The sequence below is a fragment of the Pleurodeles waltl genome, chromosome 11 (genome assembly GCF_031143425.1).
Source record: "Pleurodeles waltl isolate 20211129_DDA chromosome 11, aPleWal1.hap1.20221129, whole genome shotgun sequence".
Taxonomy (NCBI): Eukaryota; Metazoa; Chordata; class Amphibia; order Caudata; family Salamandridae; genus Pleurodeles; species Pleurodeles waltl.
The window spans coordinates 3331772-3348765 of NC_090450.1; the positions used below are offsets into that span (position 1 = coordinate 3331772).

At 42.8% G+C, this 16994-nt stretch overlaps 1 protein-coding gene across 4 annotated transcripts in view; it reads right to left on the minus strand.

Annotated features, from left to right (window-relative positions):
• Positions 1 to 4253: 4253 nt before the first annotated feature.
• LOC138265205 (probable cation-transporting ATPase 13A4) overlaps positions 4254 to 16994 on the minus strand; it is a 268240-nt gene continuing 255499 nt past the window's right edge. For 2 of the 4 annotated variants that reach the window (XM_069212757.1, XM_069212754.1), the window contains exons 28-29: positions 13898 to 13978; positions 4522 to 5324 (exon numbers count right to left, since the gene is read on the minus strand). In XM_069212757.1, coding sequence (XP_069068858.1) covers positions 5127 to 5324; positions 13898 to 13978 — 279 coding nt within the window. In that variant the 3' untranslated portion in view covers positions 4522 to 5126. Of the gene's footprint in view, positions 5325 to 13897; positions 13979 to 16994 lie in introns of all 4 variants that reach the window. The other 2 variants (XM_069212753.1, XM_069212755.1) reach the window with 2 other exon arrangements.

Genomic DNA, 16994 nt, shown 5'->3' on the forward strand with positions numbered 1-16994 from the left:
GCAGGCCACTTTGAAATGTAAGTGTCAGGCCCTCCACCCTTCCAACCCAGGAAGACCCATTCAGCATGCAGATGAATGCAGATGTGTCTGAGTGTCCTGTGTTGTCTGGGTGGATTGCACAAGGGAGCTGTCAACCAGCCAAGCCCAGACGTGGATTGGAGGCAGGCTAAAAGGCACAGATGGATTTTAGTGCAGAGAAATGTTCACTTTCCTAAAGTGGCATTTCTAAAATAGAAATATAAAATCGAACCTAACCAATAAGCAGGATTTTCCATTACCATTCTGGCCATACTATATATGACCTGTTTACACCTTTCACATCAGAATGTCGTCAGTCTAATCGGATCTTCTGGAACTCTTCCTCGGATGCACGTCGCGGTAGCCCTCATTGGAGATTTTTACCTTCAAACTTAATCGTTCTTTTTAGGTGAAAATCCTTCGACCAGGGCAAACCTCAATCTTGATCCGGCGTCCCTGGAGCCCTCTTCGGATACACTGCCTGGGAGATCCAGGTCAACTTCCTATGTTCGGACGTAGTCACTTTTTTTGAGATTTTCTTCACCGGGACGAACCTGCAAGTCAGGCGGGGTCGCATTTGAGGCAAGCCGGCTAGATTTGCCACTTTAGGTTGGTCCCTTTATGGAGATTTTTTCCAAAAGTTCTCCAAACTTCTCCAAACTTCTGGATCTTCTTCCAGATGTTCCTTCAAGGTTTCTTTGAGGTCCACAGCGCACCCCAAGTATCCAGAAGCTCTGAGATGCTCCTTGAGTGTGCAGACTATGACTCCCATATATACACCTGACGAGAACTCCTTTTTGGCCACTGGACAGTGGTTAGCTGGTCAGTTTCTTCAGGAGTTGGTGCAGGGGAGTCTGGTTAACAATTTTTCACCTGTAGCACACAGGGCGACCATCCTTGAACCAGTTAAAGCCAGTCAAAGTCCTTCTTGTGGTGAAGCCCAAGTGTGCAGCAGGTGCAGTCCTCCAGAGTGCTGTGTCCAGGTGCAGGTCATGGGTCCAGCAGGGCAGTCCTTCTTCTGTAGTTCTTCCTTGTTGGAATCTGGTAGGGATCTGGGATGTGGGTGCAGGTCTGCCAGCTTTATCGTTACCCCTGGGTGGAAAAAGGGGGACCCTGGTTCTGCATCAGGTGCAGGGTCCTTCCCCCTGTGATGACCACTTCCTGGGAAGTGTGGCAAAAATCATCCCATGGAGCAACATTCCTCAAAAATCCATCATGGCTGAAAATGATTTTTGGAGGTTACATCTGGCTGAGCCCACCCACTGGTGTGGCTAAAAATCTTAAACACACCTGTCTCCTGCCCGCTCCAAATCTAATCAAGGGGGCACCTAATTGGGTGTGCAGGATGTGAGGGAGGTGCTGGGTTGCTCCAAATATCCTTTCCTACCTTTGAAGACCAGTTTGGCAGCCCTCCCCCTTCCTTTCTCTCCATCTACTAAGGGAAGATCTCCTCTCCCAGGCACATCTCTTTGTGTTGAGCCAGGCCACTTCACACCTCACCAAGACAGCCTGGCCAGGCTGCCAGAGGCTGGCCAATCAGAGCAAAGCAGCAAGAACATTACAGGGCTGAAGTTGACAGCTTTTAAGGTAAAGATTAAAACTCTTTATCTAAACAAGTTATAGTAAATCCAACAACTGGAAGTTGTGGGATTTATTATAACAATTAATTTGATACCAAACTTGAAGTATCTTTTACTTAAGGGGACTTTTAAAATTAAAATAAATTCTCCCCTTTCTAGCCTATGGAGGCCACTCACTACAATGAGGGAAAAACAAATTGGCTGTTTTTGGTCACCAGAGCTTATAAAACTATTTTATAAGGTCCCTGCTTATAGTGACATGGCACCCAGCCCTAGGGACACAGAGGGCACACCTTAGGGGTGACTTATATGTAAAAATAAGGTCGTTTCAGACTTTGGAACTACTTTAAGTTCCAAAGTCGAAGTTGCATGTAATTATAAATTAAAAGTAGCCAGCAAGGCAGGCCTGCCTTTAAAATGACAACTAGGCACCTCAGCAGTGCACCCATGGGTACACCACCTATACTGGGGTCTCTAAACCTACATGCCCTACCATATACTAGGGACTTATAGGTAGGTTGACTTAACCAATTATAATATGCCTAATTTGCATACTAATTTTTACACTGAGCACAGGCCCTGGGACTGGTTAGCAGTACCCAGGGCACCATCAGAGTCAGGAAACACCACCAAAATGTGAAAAATGGGGGCAAAAGGTCAGGGGGCCTCTGCAATCAGCCCTGTTTTCCCACACCCATTAATTATGCAAGACATTCCTAAGGTGACGTTGAAAATAGATAAGATATGGTACAAAAGGGCTGCCTCTGGACCACTTGTCAGGAGACTTCCTTTGCAGCAGAGTATCATCTATGATACTATCAGAAATGATCCTGACTGCCATGGATGTTGCCATATCGCCCTTTCTACTGAAAGCTTATATTGAGCCTCCTAGTCTGGCAGCAAAATAGTTGATATGATGTGTGTTGACCCCTCGCAGGAAACACAATCCTTGACTTTTGACAACTACACTGCTTTGCCTGACACAGGTATGCAGGGTGCTGCAATGTGCTGTTTCTCCCTAAGAAAGCCTAGAAGAAAGTTATGCTTCTCCATGCTCTCCGAGACTAGTGCATAGAAGGATGTTTTAGGGGTTAGGTTTTGCAGATTACATTTTAACCATGGTGGAAATGTTTATTTTATCCTCAGTGTTTGCAACATGTATTTGAGCTGTTTTAATTATATTCTGTGTAGTTGCTTAAGATGTGAAAAGCAACAGGGTGTGCCAGTTAAAATAAACACGCTTTTTAGTTAGACTGTCTGTTTCTAAGTGCAGTTTGTATGTGTGGTATTGCGAAGAACAAAATAAGTTTGTTTCCAATTACCACATTATGCCTGGATCCCTGTTTAGGGACTACTGTATTAGTAACCCAAAAGCCTTGACAGTGCTTGAACGATGTGTTGTTCGGGGTACCTCTGGGCTATGAAAAACATTCTAGTATTGGTGCGTTGAACTAAGTTCTCTCATGGGTGTGAAAACTCAAAGTGATCTGACCTTGTCTGAATTGTAACAAATACCCTTGAGAGAAGAAGGTGCATAATACTCAACTGCATCACATTCCTGTCCTAACGGCTGTATATACCAAACATGATGTAGTCAACAAAGCTATGGTCATCAATCCGAGATCATGATCCATTATTCAGCCTCCCCCACTAGGTTTTAAAAAGAGTTTAACCACCTATTATTTGAGGCAAGCATCATCCTTGAGGTCTTTCTGCAGGAGGTGCATGCATCTGGATGGATTCAACTAAAAAAGGAGCTCTTAACACTAAAACTTTTAGAGATTTAGTAATGAAGCTGTGATTAAAGTTATATACTGTATTTGTCGGCGTATAACACGCACCGTCGTATAACACGCACCTCAAAAACGTAAATTTTGGTATGTGCTATGGGTCCTTAACATTATATCGGCGTATAACATGCACACATCATTTGCCCCCTATTTTCAGGGAGAAAAAGTGCGTGTTATACGCCGATAAATACGGTAATAGTTTGCCATAGTGATACCATACTTAGGGTCTCATTACCCTAAGGCGATTACTCTGTCCCAAAAATGGCGGATATCCTGTCCGCCGTTTTACAAGTTCCATAGAATATAATTGAACTTGTAATACGGCTGGCGGGATATCTGTCACGTTTGAGACGGAGGAATCCCCCCACCAAGGTCGTAATGAGGCCCTTAGTAAGGTCCTCTGAAAGGGTTAAAACGTGTTGTAACACATAGAAAAGATTATAACTCTTGCATTGAATTTCACTAAGTCTATGTCGCAACCAGTTTAAGTTCCAAAGTGTCAGACATCCTTGGTCAGAACCAAAGATCCCTTAGATTTGGACACATTGAGGTAGGTCACATATAAGTAAATCTTTCAATACGTTTTCTGTTGCCTCATTGTACAGTCATTCCCGTAAAATAAAAAATGCAGCTCTCAAAATACTAATCAGCAAAGTGCTCAACAACTTGAAAAACAAATCTGTCTCTCAATAATGTTTTAACACATGCAAACATAGTCATGCATATATGCGCACAAACTATTTGAAAAGTGCCACTGGCAACCTGTCATTTTGCATACCCCTTATATTTGTATTATTTTTATTTCCAAATGTTGTAGTACCACAAAGATCAGCAGGATAGAAATAAAAATAAGCAGGTATGCATTAACACTTTCAATCAATATTTATTATCTTTGCTGATGGGTGCTTTATTTGCTGTAGCTATTAAGGACGGTACATAGGCAGAGTGTGAGCACAAGGGGTTAAATGCTTGGAGTGAGATACTATCAAATTAATTAGGCCTTGTGGATATGGTCCCAGTTGTTTTCTTTTTTATAGACATGCTAAAATAATTTGTGAGTATTTAAGCAGTGTCTGGATAATCTCTGAGTATTTAAGTGGTATTATTAAAACAATGACAATAATTATGATTTTGCAGTGTTATACATATTTTAATGTGTTTTAACAATACAGCTCTAGTAAACAAGACATGATACTGAACCTCATTTATTTTTACAGGCATGTAATAAATGTCCATAAAGCACCGTAGATTATCACATTGGCATCAGAATTTAGCTTTGGATGAAAAGGTATAAGAAATGCATTCCAGATCTTGCTGCTCTGGGAGGGAGTAAGTGATCTTAGATAGGTTCACACAAAATCAGTGAATCACCAGTTCTTGGTACCTCAAGTCCGCCCAAACATTGGGATTTTCATGTATGTTTGATTGGAGTGGACTTTGAGCTTTCTTCAAGGGAGCAGATATGGCAGTTTCCTGAGAGGGAATTAATCACTTTGCTAAATATTTGCTTAAAAAGAATACTGTTCTGTGCTTCTTGGTTGATCTGTAGCTCTAATGTACGTTTGAGGGCTGCAGTTAAACTTTCAAAGTAGGTGGATCTAAGGCAGGACCACTTACACTGGAAATGTTGAGTTCTATCTTAAAAATTTGTTCATTTTTATCTAGTGCACCTCTCTAGAGGTTGTGCATATGTAGACATGGGAATATTGTTGTTCAAGCATAGCTTTTTCCATTAATCTCATACACTGGAGTCCAACAGACCTACTTGGCTTTCGAGTTCGGCATTGATAGGTTCAGCAAATGTTGTGACATTTAGCGGTGGCCAGTTTGGTTCTGTCTCTAAGGATCTCTGCAATATCCTATATTTACTTTTAGATTTGTACTTAAATAATGTCTTTATGGCGATCCAGAACTTGCGATTATCAACAATGTATGTCTAGAAAATAAAAAGCAAGTGTTAGATTAAAAAAGTATATATTTCCAGTCAATCAAATGCAAAAGCAAACAAATTTAACATTCATCTTTAATTTAACATTCATCTTTTTTTAATGGTTTCTCCAAAAGTAATTTTGCTGCTACAAGTATCACATTAAAACTCAATATTAAACATGCCAATCTAACTGATAAAGTTAAGAAATGTTTTGTATTAAAGTGATGGGACAATGTGTTTTATAGCAGTTCCAGTTTAAGGATCTTTTGGTCCACTGGAAGATATATTTTGGGGTCCACTCTTCATAAAAAACTTTAACTTTGTACTCATTTGCTGTTAACTCAAACCCGCCATGGTGATAAAGAAAATATAATTATAAGTTAAACTTTCAGAAAAAGGGCTACACGAAGCAGCTAAAAGATCGAGCTTTCCAGCACCTGCCAACCACATAGTACCACAAGAAATCTTGAGCAACCACTGATAAGCCCCTTTCTATTTGCACTTAGATATAGATCTTTGTTTGTCTTGTAACCGCATGTTACCTGTAATTTAGTCTCTATGGCCCTCATTACAACCCTGGCGATCGGTGATAAAGGGGCAGTAATACCGCCAACAGGCCAGCGGTAAAAAAAATTGGATTTGGACCCTGGCGGTTACCGCCATCCAAGACCGCCACTTTAACACACTGACTGCCAGGTTGGTAACAGCCGCTGGGCTGGAGACTTTTGGTCTCCAGCCCGGCGGCCATCACATTCCCACCCTCAGCATTACGACCTGACCTACCATCATGGTGTTCTTATCTACCGCCACAAAAACCATGGCGGTATGCATAGGGGTCCCCCACCCCCCTCCCTAGAGTCCTCCCCCACCCCCCTCCCTAGAGTCCTCCCCCACCCTCCCACACCCACTCCTGCCCCTGAACATATACACACCCACACACGCACACATATCCACACATACACACATGCATACCCACCTCCACCCATGCATGCACACATACATACCCACACACCACAACACACACCAACATACCTTGTCACACACACGCATCCACAACACACAACACTCACAATCACTCATTCATGCGTAAATCCAACGCGACTCAAACCCACATGCACACATCCCAAACATACATGCCCCCCCCACATACACACAACACCCCCTCTGGCTGGAGAACAGCAGCAGCGTCCACCAGCGAAACACCGCCAGGCCGTATCATTGCTCATGATACGGTCGGCAGTGTTTTGCTGGCGTGGCAGTGCTGTTGTCAGCAGCGCTACCTTACCGCCGTCCAACGCCGTGACCGGCGGCGGTGTTCCGCCAGTGGTCATAATACGCGTTGCCAGCTGGTTGCCACGGTGGCGGTATGTTGGCAGCCATCGCCGTGGCGGTAGGCGGTCAATGCCACCAATGTTGTAATGAGGGCCTATGTGTCTAATCATCCTCGTCCTCCCACTCTACACTCCAGGTAAAGCAAAGTGAGGGTGTCTTGAAGGATGTTTAATTGGCTAGTGTATGCTATTAAAAGAGCACATGTGCATATAGCAATTTATATCATAGATGTAATTGCAGGATATTCTTAAATACAAGTGAATCCTCTTTAAAAAGTGAATTTTTGCTGCAACAGAGAAAATCAAAGCACGTTCAATGGACATTCAAATCACTATAATTAAATCTGATACCTGCTCCTTAAGTCAATTCTCTTCTTCTGACTTGTACCTTCCCTTCTTTCCATGTGTAAACTTTTCACTAGACAGTGACCTCCATCTTTGTTGATTAATAATGATGATATTTTGGAAGTGTGCTATTATTAAACACTGAGCTATCCAATGAGAAGGAGAAGAACCGAAACCAAGTGAGAAAGAGAAGCAGGAAAAGCAAGATACAAAGGAAAATAAAGGTATTAAGAGACTTGTGGAAGACCACAAATTCATGGTGTTTGCAAAGTGAGAGAAGAAGAAGGTTGTAGATTTAATAAGCTAAGCAGGTGAGAGCATGGCAGCCTTGCCTGGAGCAGCAGACCTCAGGAACAATCAGTTGGTGGAGAGAAGCTGAGCAGAAAAGACGAGAGTGCTTATGAGGAAGCACGCTTTCTTAAAGATAGAGTAGAATGGAGAGCAATTGGCAAAGACAATTTGCTTTTAAAACAGAAGACTCAGAGATACAAAACCAATGAAGTGCAGCTAAAAAGTGTAATGTAGATGAGTGTTGGGGAAGGTTGAAGATGAGGAGGACTGCTGCATTTTCAATGGTTTTCATTTGAGAGAAAAGATAACAGGGCCAAGACAGTGCTATGCCATTGCCCAGGTGAGAGATGTTAGGTCAGAGTCAAGACTGCTCTAAGATTGTGAACAATGGTAGAAGGCAGAGGGTTAGTGCCAAGGTTAGAAGGCCCACAAGCAGAAGAAGATATGGATGAAGGGCCTATAACAATCAAGACGACAGTCTGGTCTGATTTGAGGCCCACTCACATCACCTTTGTGTTTTGCAAGGCGACACACGGCAATACGAGCCCTTAAGTTACATGTACTATACCATAAAGAGCCATCTTGCATGGCACTGCATGTCTTGTAATTCTGAAGTACCATAAGGTAGCACAGGTTGCTGCCTTTTACTACTCTGTGCTAGGAGGGGATTCCTTTGGAGGAGTGTGGGTGTTCCAACACATCCACGAATGGTTTTGTAGTGCATTTTCTAATAGAAGGAATTTTTTTTTTCTTGTTTTTTTCCTCTTTCAATGTGCGCTACTTTCTGCAGCACACAAAGAAACAGGAAAATGCTTCAGATGATTGTTTTTTGTTCAAGAAGGTGTCCCTTCCTATAAAAAACAATCCTGACCTATAACCCAGACACATTTGCACCATGACTCAAGGGTGTTTGCTTTGGCACTAAGCTGCACTGTGTGCACCTGGACAGAGAGAGCGGGTACACACCATAGGTAAGTAAGTGTGGCGCATTCCTGCCCTCTCCAATGGCTTCAGCGCAGTAAGTTGTCTTGCTGCGCTGCTTTGCGCCAAACAGTAGTAAATATGGCTTTGAGTGTTAGTTTCTTTTTATCTATGTGACTATCTCAGAAACGCAAGAACAGATGTTATCTTTGACTTAGGGTTTATAGTCAAGCCTTAGGAGAATTTCGGTGTTGTTGCCGTAAGACATATGCTTCAGACTTTATTAACAAAGTGGAAGATGTAGATTTTGAACAGAACATGATTTGATGAGGAACCTGGCTCACTCAATAAGGTAGGCATTTAGATATGGAGCAGAAGTGGGTAAATGTTCTGCCTGGGTTCGAACAATGAAACAAGAGGAAATTAGGGACTGTGCTTTGTTTTGGATACCAAGTCGCCGGCTATAGCCAAAAGAGTAGGAAAACATAAGATACGATGTTGAAGGTGATAGACAGTTCTAGGTGTCAGTAACCTTGATCCAATATCACACCGAGATCATCAGCCACTGCACTCAGACATGATGCGTGAAGGTGCCTGAATTCTAATTGGGAGTCATGGAGACGATGATGAGCTTCAAAAAGGTGAAAGGTTAATTTTCTTCTCCAGAACTTGGGAGAGGTGGAGCAAGAAGGAGGTGGGACAATTATTACTCCGAATTGAAGTGTCAGCAGAAGGGTATTTTAGGAAGAGCGATGACCAAGGAAGAATATCTGGCAGGGGGGCTATGGCTGGATTGAAAGAAGAGTTGCAAAGGTCTGCAAGCTTAGGAGTAATGTGTGAGCCTGATTCAAGAATTACAGAAGGGAGCTTTGCATCAGGTGGATAGCCTGATTTTATGCTGTGGAGCAGAGAAGCTATATATCTCACAGTGAATAGGGAATATGTGGTATGGGCAACAATGGGGTTTGGGAGAGGAGACTGGGAAGTAGCCAGAGTGGAAAAAAAGTTAGGAGCAATGTCCCTTTCTGATGGGGGAAATCAGAGCGAGCTTCGCGGAGCTCTTAGGAAGTGGCAATAGACACATGTTTTTAAGGAGGTAAACAAGGTTCTGTAATAAAGATATTACAAGAAGAGTTAATGGCTTTTGTAATTCTAGCACAATAATATGAAAAGTGTGGAGTCTTGAGGGCTCTCTCATCATTTCTTACAGGAGCGGTGCATTGAAGGTGGTAGCCAGGAGAGCAGTTGAAGTTTCAATCCCTTTCAAGTGTTATGGAGTGGCATTTGGCTAAGATTAAATCAGGAGTATACCACTGAGCCAAGAGGAAGGGCAGGCTTGTTTGATGGTAATATGTTTAATGAGTACTAAAACATCTGTAATCAGAATTGTTGAGAAGTGGCCCAATGTCAGAAGGTTCACAAGTGACAGTCAACAAAAAAAGGAAAGTGATGATTTCAGATAGGCCACCTGTATAGTATTTAATAATGAGGATGAAGACCTCCCTACAGAAGGGATTTCTAGTCAGAAGTTCAGGTCCTGCAAGAGATTGAATTTAGAGGTATTCAAACAAAAAGGGTGTGAAAAAGTCCCAGAGAAGAATAGGAAAAGGAGACACAAATGGTAGGCTGCAGTGATTGTTGATGTAGGGAATAAAGAAATGAACAATGTGATGATTTTGAAAAAAGACAATAACACTGGGAAGGAGGGAGACTGTGAGGCTGTCTGGGAAAATGGTAGTAGCACCACCATATAGGGGGACTGGAGAAAGAAGGAAAGAGTGGTAAAAAGAACACTATAGTGAAGAAAATGAAGTAGAGACAGCAATAAGGTGGAGAAATTGGTGAGTTAGGGACACATGTAAGGGAAAGAGAGCAAGTTATTGTAGCCAGAAAGATATATGATGGTTGAAAGAGGTAGAATTAGAGAGAGAATTACTATAGAGATGTAGATAAGGTTTTGGATTGAAGTAGACAGTTAGAGAGCTCAAGACTGGGGGAAGTAAATGTAGAGAAAGAGGTTGGCTTCAGTGAGGGGTGTGCTAGAAAAGAGTTAAGTGGGAAAGAGAGGTTACCAAGAAGGCAAAACAGAGACAGGTATAGGTTGAGAAGTAGGGAGCGAAGTATATAGAACTACAAGAGAGAGTGGTGAGAAAATTAGAAGGGACAAAATGAAAAGAGTTATTTATGGATATGGAATTAAAAGAGAGTAGCGAGGCAGAGAGAAACATAGAGAAAAATTGTGCGGAATAGTGGGAGTAGAAGTGAGATGAGAGAGAAAGAAGGTGAAGGTGAGAGGCAGTTGGGGAAGAGAGAGAGGTGAAGCTAATGCCCGTACTCTTCAATGCATACGTGATCCCCATGGCCAACGTCATCTGCGCACATGGCTTCAACACCCCCTCCTACACTGAGGACATGCAACTCATAGTCTCCTTCTCAAACAATGCCCTCAACACAAGAAACAAGTTCACCACCTTCATGACCAACATCTCTAGCTGTCTCAAGCTAAAGACCAACAAGACAGAGGTATTGATCTTCGGAAAGAACACCTGCTGAACTCGGACCCACACCCAGCAGCCACACCAGGAACCTCAGAATAATCGTTGACAACAAACTAAACATGACGTTACAAGTCAACGCTGTCACTGCATCCTGCTCCTACACCCTGAAGATGCTGAGGAAGAGCTTTGCATGGCTTCCAAGTAACACTCACACTCTAGTCACCAGCAAATTGGACTAAGGGGAACACCCTCTGTGCTGAGATCACCAAGCACCTCAACAGAAGATTACAAACTATCCAGAACTCTGCAACCGGACTCATCCTCAACCTCCCACACATAACTCACATCACACCACACCAGAGTCACAACAGGTGGACGGCGTTCTCTTACATCACTCCTTACGTGTGGAGTAGCCTTCTACTCCACATCAGAGCCTCCTCCTGTCCTGTTGAATTGTTCAAGAAGTTAAAGGCCTGACTTTTTAATTAACCATTTTACCAGAGGCAGGACTAAGCACAAACTCCTGCTCAGTGCTTGAATATCCTAGCAGGTGATAGTGTGTTTTACAAATATACACAACAGGGGATAAGGCACTTAAAGACTTGTTAGGTAGAGAGAAAGGTGTAAGGTGTATATATATATATATATATAAATATATATATATATATAAAGAGTGAGGCATGGAGAGGTGGAGTGCAGCAAGAGAGTATAAAGAGATAAAGAGAGATAGAGTGTAGCTAGATAATGATAGTGAGATAGAGAGAGCTGAGTTTGAGGGAGATATGAAGTAGATAGAGAAGTGATACAGACAGGTGAGGTAGAAACTTTGGAGTGAAATGCAAAGTGAGTTGAGGCATGAGGTAGACAGAGTGCTGAGGCAGGAAACAGGTTAAGAGGCAGAGATGTAGAGGTGGCCCAGAGAGAGACAGCAAGAGAGACAAGGGTGAAGTTGTGAAAAAATTTACATAGTAGAGGTAGAGAGAACTGTGTTGACAGAAGTGGGATAGATTTTTAAAAAGTAGAGTGAGTTGGTGGAGAGAGAAGGGTGAAGAGAGAATGTGATGTTAAGTAAGGACGGAGAAATAGGGCAGAAAGAGTATTTTAATTTAATAGCCACCAAACCCTGAGTGAGCACAATGGTATACATGGCATGTGCAGCCATATCTTTTATGCATACTACTATCTCTTTAACAGGAGGAGGTTGTTTTCCACTTTGACTATGCCTTAAAACATTTGTTGTTCTTGATATGTGAGAGGGCACCTTTGTTTGGACGCTGTACCAGAAGATCATCACAAATGTTTACACCATCGATCCATCTAAAAAATGCTCAATACATAAACATATTTTCCTGGGTAAGGCATGATGTTTCTGGGTGTAGGCTTCTATCCTATAAGTCATAACTGAATGGTGTTCTGCGGTGGATGCAAAATAAAACATAGCTAAGCACTGAACCAGAGACACACCAGACCCTAGTCTTTCAATCATCATAAGGTTAATTTTTAAAGAATATTTTTCCATGATCAGAAAAGATCTGGACAAAAACCAACCAAAACCATGTGTGAAGGAAGCCAATGCCCACAAAAGTATTATGTACAATCTAATTATCAATTTACAGTTTTGCTAGCTTGACTGTATAGTAGTACAACACCTTTAAAAACATTTATGGTCCTTATTTAGAGTTTGGCAGACAGATACTCTTTCAAAGCAGGGTAGATATCTTATCCACAGTATAAGAATAGCCTATAATTCACTTCTAATGTGGTGGAGTTTGTGAAAATCAAAAAACTAAGCATATCCCTTACCCTGGGTCTTTTCTCTAGCAGGGACAGACAGGAAAAAAAAGACATGACACCTTCCACTCTATATAGAGTGAGCAGTGTAATTTCCTTCCTCAGCTGGCCGGTATTCCTATGGGCCATTGAAGGCAGTGTTCTGTTGACAGAGGCACCGGGTGCTCTGTTGATGAAATACTTTAGGCCCACATGTGTGGACCCACGGTTTGGTGGGCATGGAACTACACTGAGCCCTACAAAGGTGTCCAGAAACGTATCTAGTAATGAAAGAGATGCAGAAGTGCAGCATTTCTGTGTGCAGAATAAACAATACGAAGTTTAGGATAAGAAAATATGCTATTAGTATGGCGTCCTCTTGGAGGTTTGGACTCATACAGATGTACTCACATCAATGCTAGCTGAGGAGTTTACCTGGGTGGGAAGACACTGTTGTGTGCTTTGCTCTCTGTCTCTGGGTGATTTATATCATGAGGCAGGTTGTGTGTCATTGAGTCTCAGTCATAAACACCTTCTTGTGTCAGCTATAGGCCATCTGATCAGTCCGTTTTTTGATAATGCTGGTCCCTACAGCTACCAATAGTAACTGCCATTCAGCTTTCTCCCTTGCCGGGTCTACCTCAGATGTGTTCTCATGTACGCTGCCTGAGAATTTGCTTCTTCTCTTGATGCCTAGTCTATTTGGCAATGTCTCTTTTCAGCAGGAGGGCCTGTGAAATTCCTCTGGGGTTTATTGCAGAAGGAATGAGTGTGCATGCCTGAGACATTGATCTGTGTTGGCCTCTTGGCAGACCTTTCCCTTGTCCAGTGCTGCCTCTGTCTCAGTGACCTAACTCAGGATGCAATGAGTGGACAGTGTCAAATGAGTCCAGCTTCACTATGTTCAGGAACATAATCCTCACAGAGGATTATGTGCCTGAATCACAAACCAGCTGGGTGTAATTAAGTCTTGCTCCAGTCTTAGATGCAAATTACACATCAGTTCCCTAAAGTGATTCACAAAGATGCATGGCTTACCTCGGACTGTAAGACATAATTTATCCTGATATATGGGTGAAGGCCAGCAACTAACAGAAAATGTACAGTGAAACAGGCACAGATGTTCAGGAATAGTATACACCGAAGATAAAAGTAAGAGACAACTAAAAGAGACATCAGTTTGTGAATCTGTCACCATTTGTGATACAACCGCTCCGTTGTGATGAGTATTCAGGAAATGAAACAATGCATGTTCTGGTGCATCCTGGAAACCCATTGTACACCAACAATACACATGAAATTGCCTCCACCACACCATCAATATTGCTAAACATTGGGAAAGACCCTGCTCATGAAAGTCTTATTACCTTAAGGAACAAGTATGTTTTTGGGATCATCAAATTAAGAAGAACAAATCATTTACCTCCACAGTGTAGACTGCAATGCAATACACAATTAGCATTATGATCAACGTAGTCCTCCAATGAGTGGGAGTGCAAACAAGCTAAAACGGAAAAACACATTGATTGAGTTTATGTGAAATTTTCTGTAACCTATACTACATATGTCTAGAAAACAATCATTGTCATATTTGTGAGTAAATATTTAGTCATGTGTTCTTCTCAGAAAATAGGGAAATTCGCAATTATGCAAAATCTAGTGCCCGGGAGCATTTTTTGTTAGATTTCTAAAATGATATAAAAATATTTTCAAACGTAAAAATATTCTCAAATATTCATTTTAGAACTTTTTCTAACTCAAGTGTTTGCTGTAATGACTATTACTTAAATATTAAAACAAACATTGAAAGCATTAACTTATATCCAAAAAGATCTTACACTTAAGTCTCAAACTCCAACCTCTATTTATAGAGTATGTGGTTTCTACTATCTACCTCATTTTCTTCCTGTCTTTTGTCCCTGGATCCAGTGTCTTGCTCTCCGCTGCTGTGGAGTCCTCCTCATTGAGGGGGGAAGAAAGGGCCTAGACTGTTTTGATCTTTCATTGGCATGCCAGGTGCAATTTTTTCAAGTGGCGTGAAAGTGATTGTTAGGAAATGGGGTCTCTGGTTGGCAGTCAGTTTGCACTCTATCCAAGCACGGACCCACACTCTATTCAGGGTAAGGAAGACATACAGCTCAGATAACCCCTGTTCATCCCCTTGGTAGCTTGGCACAAGCAGTCAGGCTTATCTCAGAAGTAATATATAAAGTATTTGTACAATAACACAGTGAAAACACCACAAAAGTACTCTACACCAGTTTAGAAAAATAGCCAATATTTATCTGAGTAAAACAAGGCCAAAACAACTAAAAAAGACAACATACACAATCAAACTCATGAATTTTCAAAGATTAAACTTCAATATAATGCTTAGAAACACAAATGCTTCAATTTGGTGTGACCACAGTGACGTGACGGAGTAATTCCCAACAATCCAATACCAATGGTGCCAGTCACGGAATCACATGGTCCTCCAGGTACAGAACCTTGTGAAAGTGAGAAAACAAGCCAGTGCACGGAGTCAGGGAGACGAGGCATCAATGGATACGGTGTGGCGTTAGTTCCTTTGTTGCACAGCAATAGAGGTGAAGCAGCGTCAGTCCGAAGTGTCAGTTCCTTGCTGCAGAGCAGTGGAGATGAGGCAGCATCGGTGTGAAGTGTTGGTTCCTTACGCTCCGGCGGGGTCAATGTCTGGCGGGTCAAGACACGGTGGGGCGACCTTATAGGGTCGCAGTCATGCCATTGGACTGAAGGTGCCGCGGCAGAGTCAGGTGTCATGGATATCAGTGACACGGCAGTCGAGACACACAGAGTCATGGGACATCAGTGGGGATGTGGCGGAGTCAGGCCTGCTATGGTAGTTGGGGTCGTGCCACTCAGTGGGGACCACAGCTTTGGGGTGCAAACAGCAACACAGGATCAGGCAGCGGTGTCAGTCCGGCCATTGTCCGAAGTTGGTGCACTTGGTTTTTCTTGGTTTTTAACCAGCTTTCATTCTCAAGGGTCCAGAAACTGGAATAGACAACACCTGGTGAGTTGGAGTCTGCAGCAAGTGAACCCAGAGGCTGGTAGGTAAAATCTTTGCTGTCCCTGAGATCTTCACAGGAGGCAAGCTTAGTCCCAGCCCTTGGAGAAACTTCATAAGTAGGATACAAATCAAAGTCCAGTCTTTGCCCTCTCTAAGGCAGAAACAACAACTGCAGACCATCCCAGCAAAGCACACACAGCAAAGGGGCAGTACTCATCCTCCAGCTCTTTTCCTTGTCAGAGGTTCCTCTTGATCCAGAAGTGTTCTAAAAGTCCGGGGGTTTGGGTCCATTACCTATACACTTTTCAGCCTTTTGAAGTAGGCAAACTCCAAAGGAAAGTCTCTGTTGTTGACAAGATCTTGCCTTGCCCAGGCCTGGCCCCAAACACACTCCAGGGGTCATAGACTGCAGTGTGTGAGGACATGCACAAACCTTTCAGGTGCAGGTGTCAGTTTCTCCCTTCCCACTCTAGCCCAGGAGACTCATCAGGATATGCAGAACACTACTCAGCTCCCTTTGTGTCACTGTCTACCACAAAAAGCCCAATTGTCAGCTGACCCAGATGTGGATTCTACAGGCAGGCAGAGGCACAGAATGGTTGAACAAGAAGATGCCCACTTTCTAAAAGTGGCATTTTTAAACTGACCAACTCTACCAAAAATATGTATTTTTAAATTGTGAGTTCAGAGACCCCAATCTCCATATGTTGAGTTGCTCCCGATGGATATTTAAAGGCAGTCTCCATGGAAGAGATATGCCTTGCAACAGTGAAAGTTAATTTGGCAGTATTTCACTATCAGGACACATACAACATACCAATACATGTCTTATCATTTAAATACATTGTACCCTGCCCATGGGCCTACCTAAGGCCTGGCAAGTGGGTACACTTACTATGTCAAATTGGCAGTGCAAGACTGCACACACAGACACTGCAGTGTCAGCTCTGAGCCATGTTTACAGGGCTATTCATGTGGGTGGCACAACCAGTGCTGCAGGCACACAAGTAGCTTTTGATGTACAGGCTCTAGGCATCTCTAGTGCACTCTACTAGAGACTTACTAGTGAATCAAATATGCTAATCAGGAATAAGCCAATTACACATACAATTTACACAGGAAGAATTTGCACCTTATCACTGGTCAGCACCTGCCCACTCCCCACCAGGTGTCCCAAGTATACCACAGAACCCTGCCCTATTTATCACTTACTTACCTTCATAGTGAAGCCTGCCTTCTGCAGGGACTCCAACACATTACAGAGGTGCTTCAAGTGCTCCGCCCAAATGGAGCTGAACACAGCAATGCCCCCCAGGTAGGTAGCAGTGAAACCATCCAGCCTAGCCAACACCTGGTTGACCAATCCCTGAACGGTGGCAGGGGCATTCTTCATTCCAAAGGGCATCACCCTAAACTGCTCATGCCTGTCTGGTGTGGAGAATGCATACCTCTCCATAGCCCTCTCAGTTAGGGCAATCTGCCAATATCC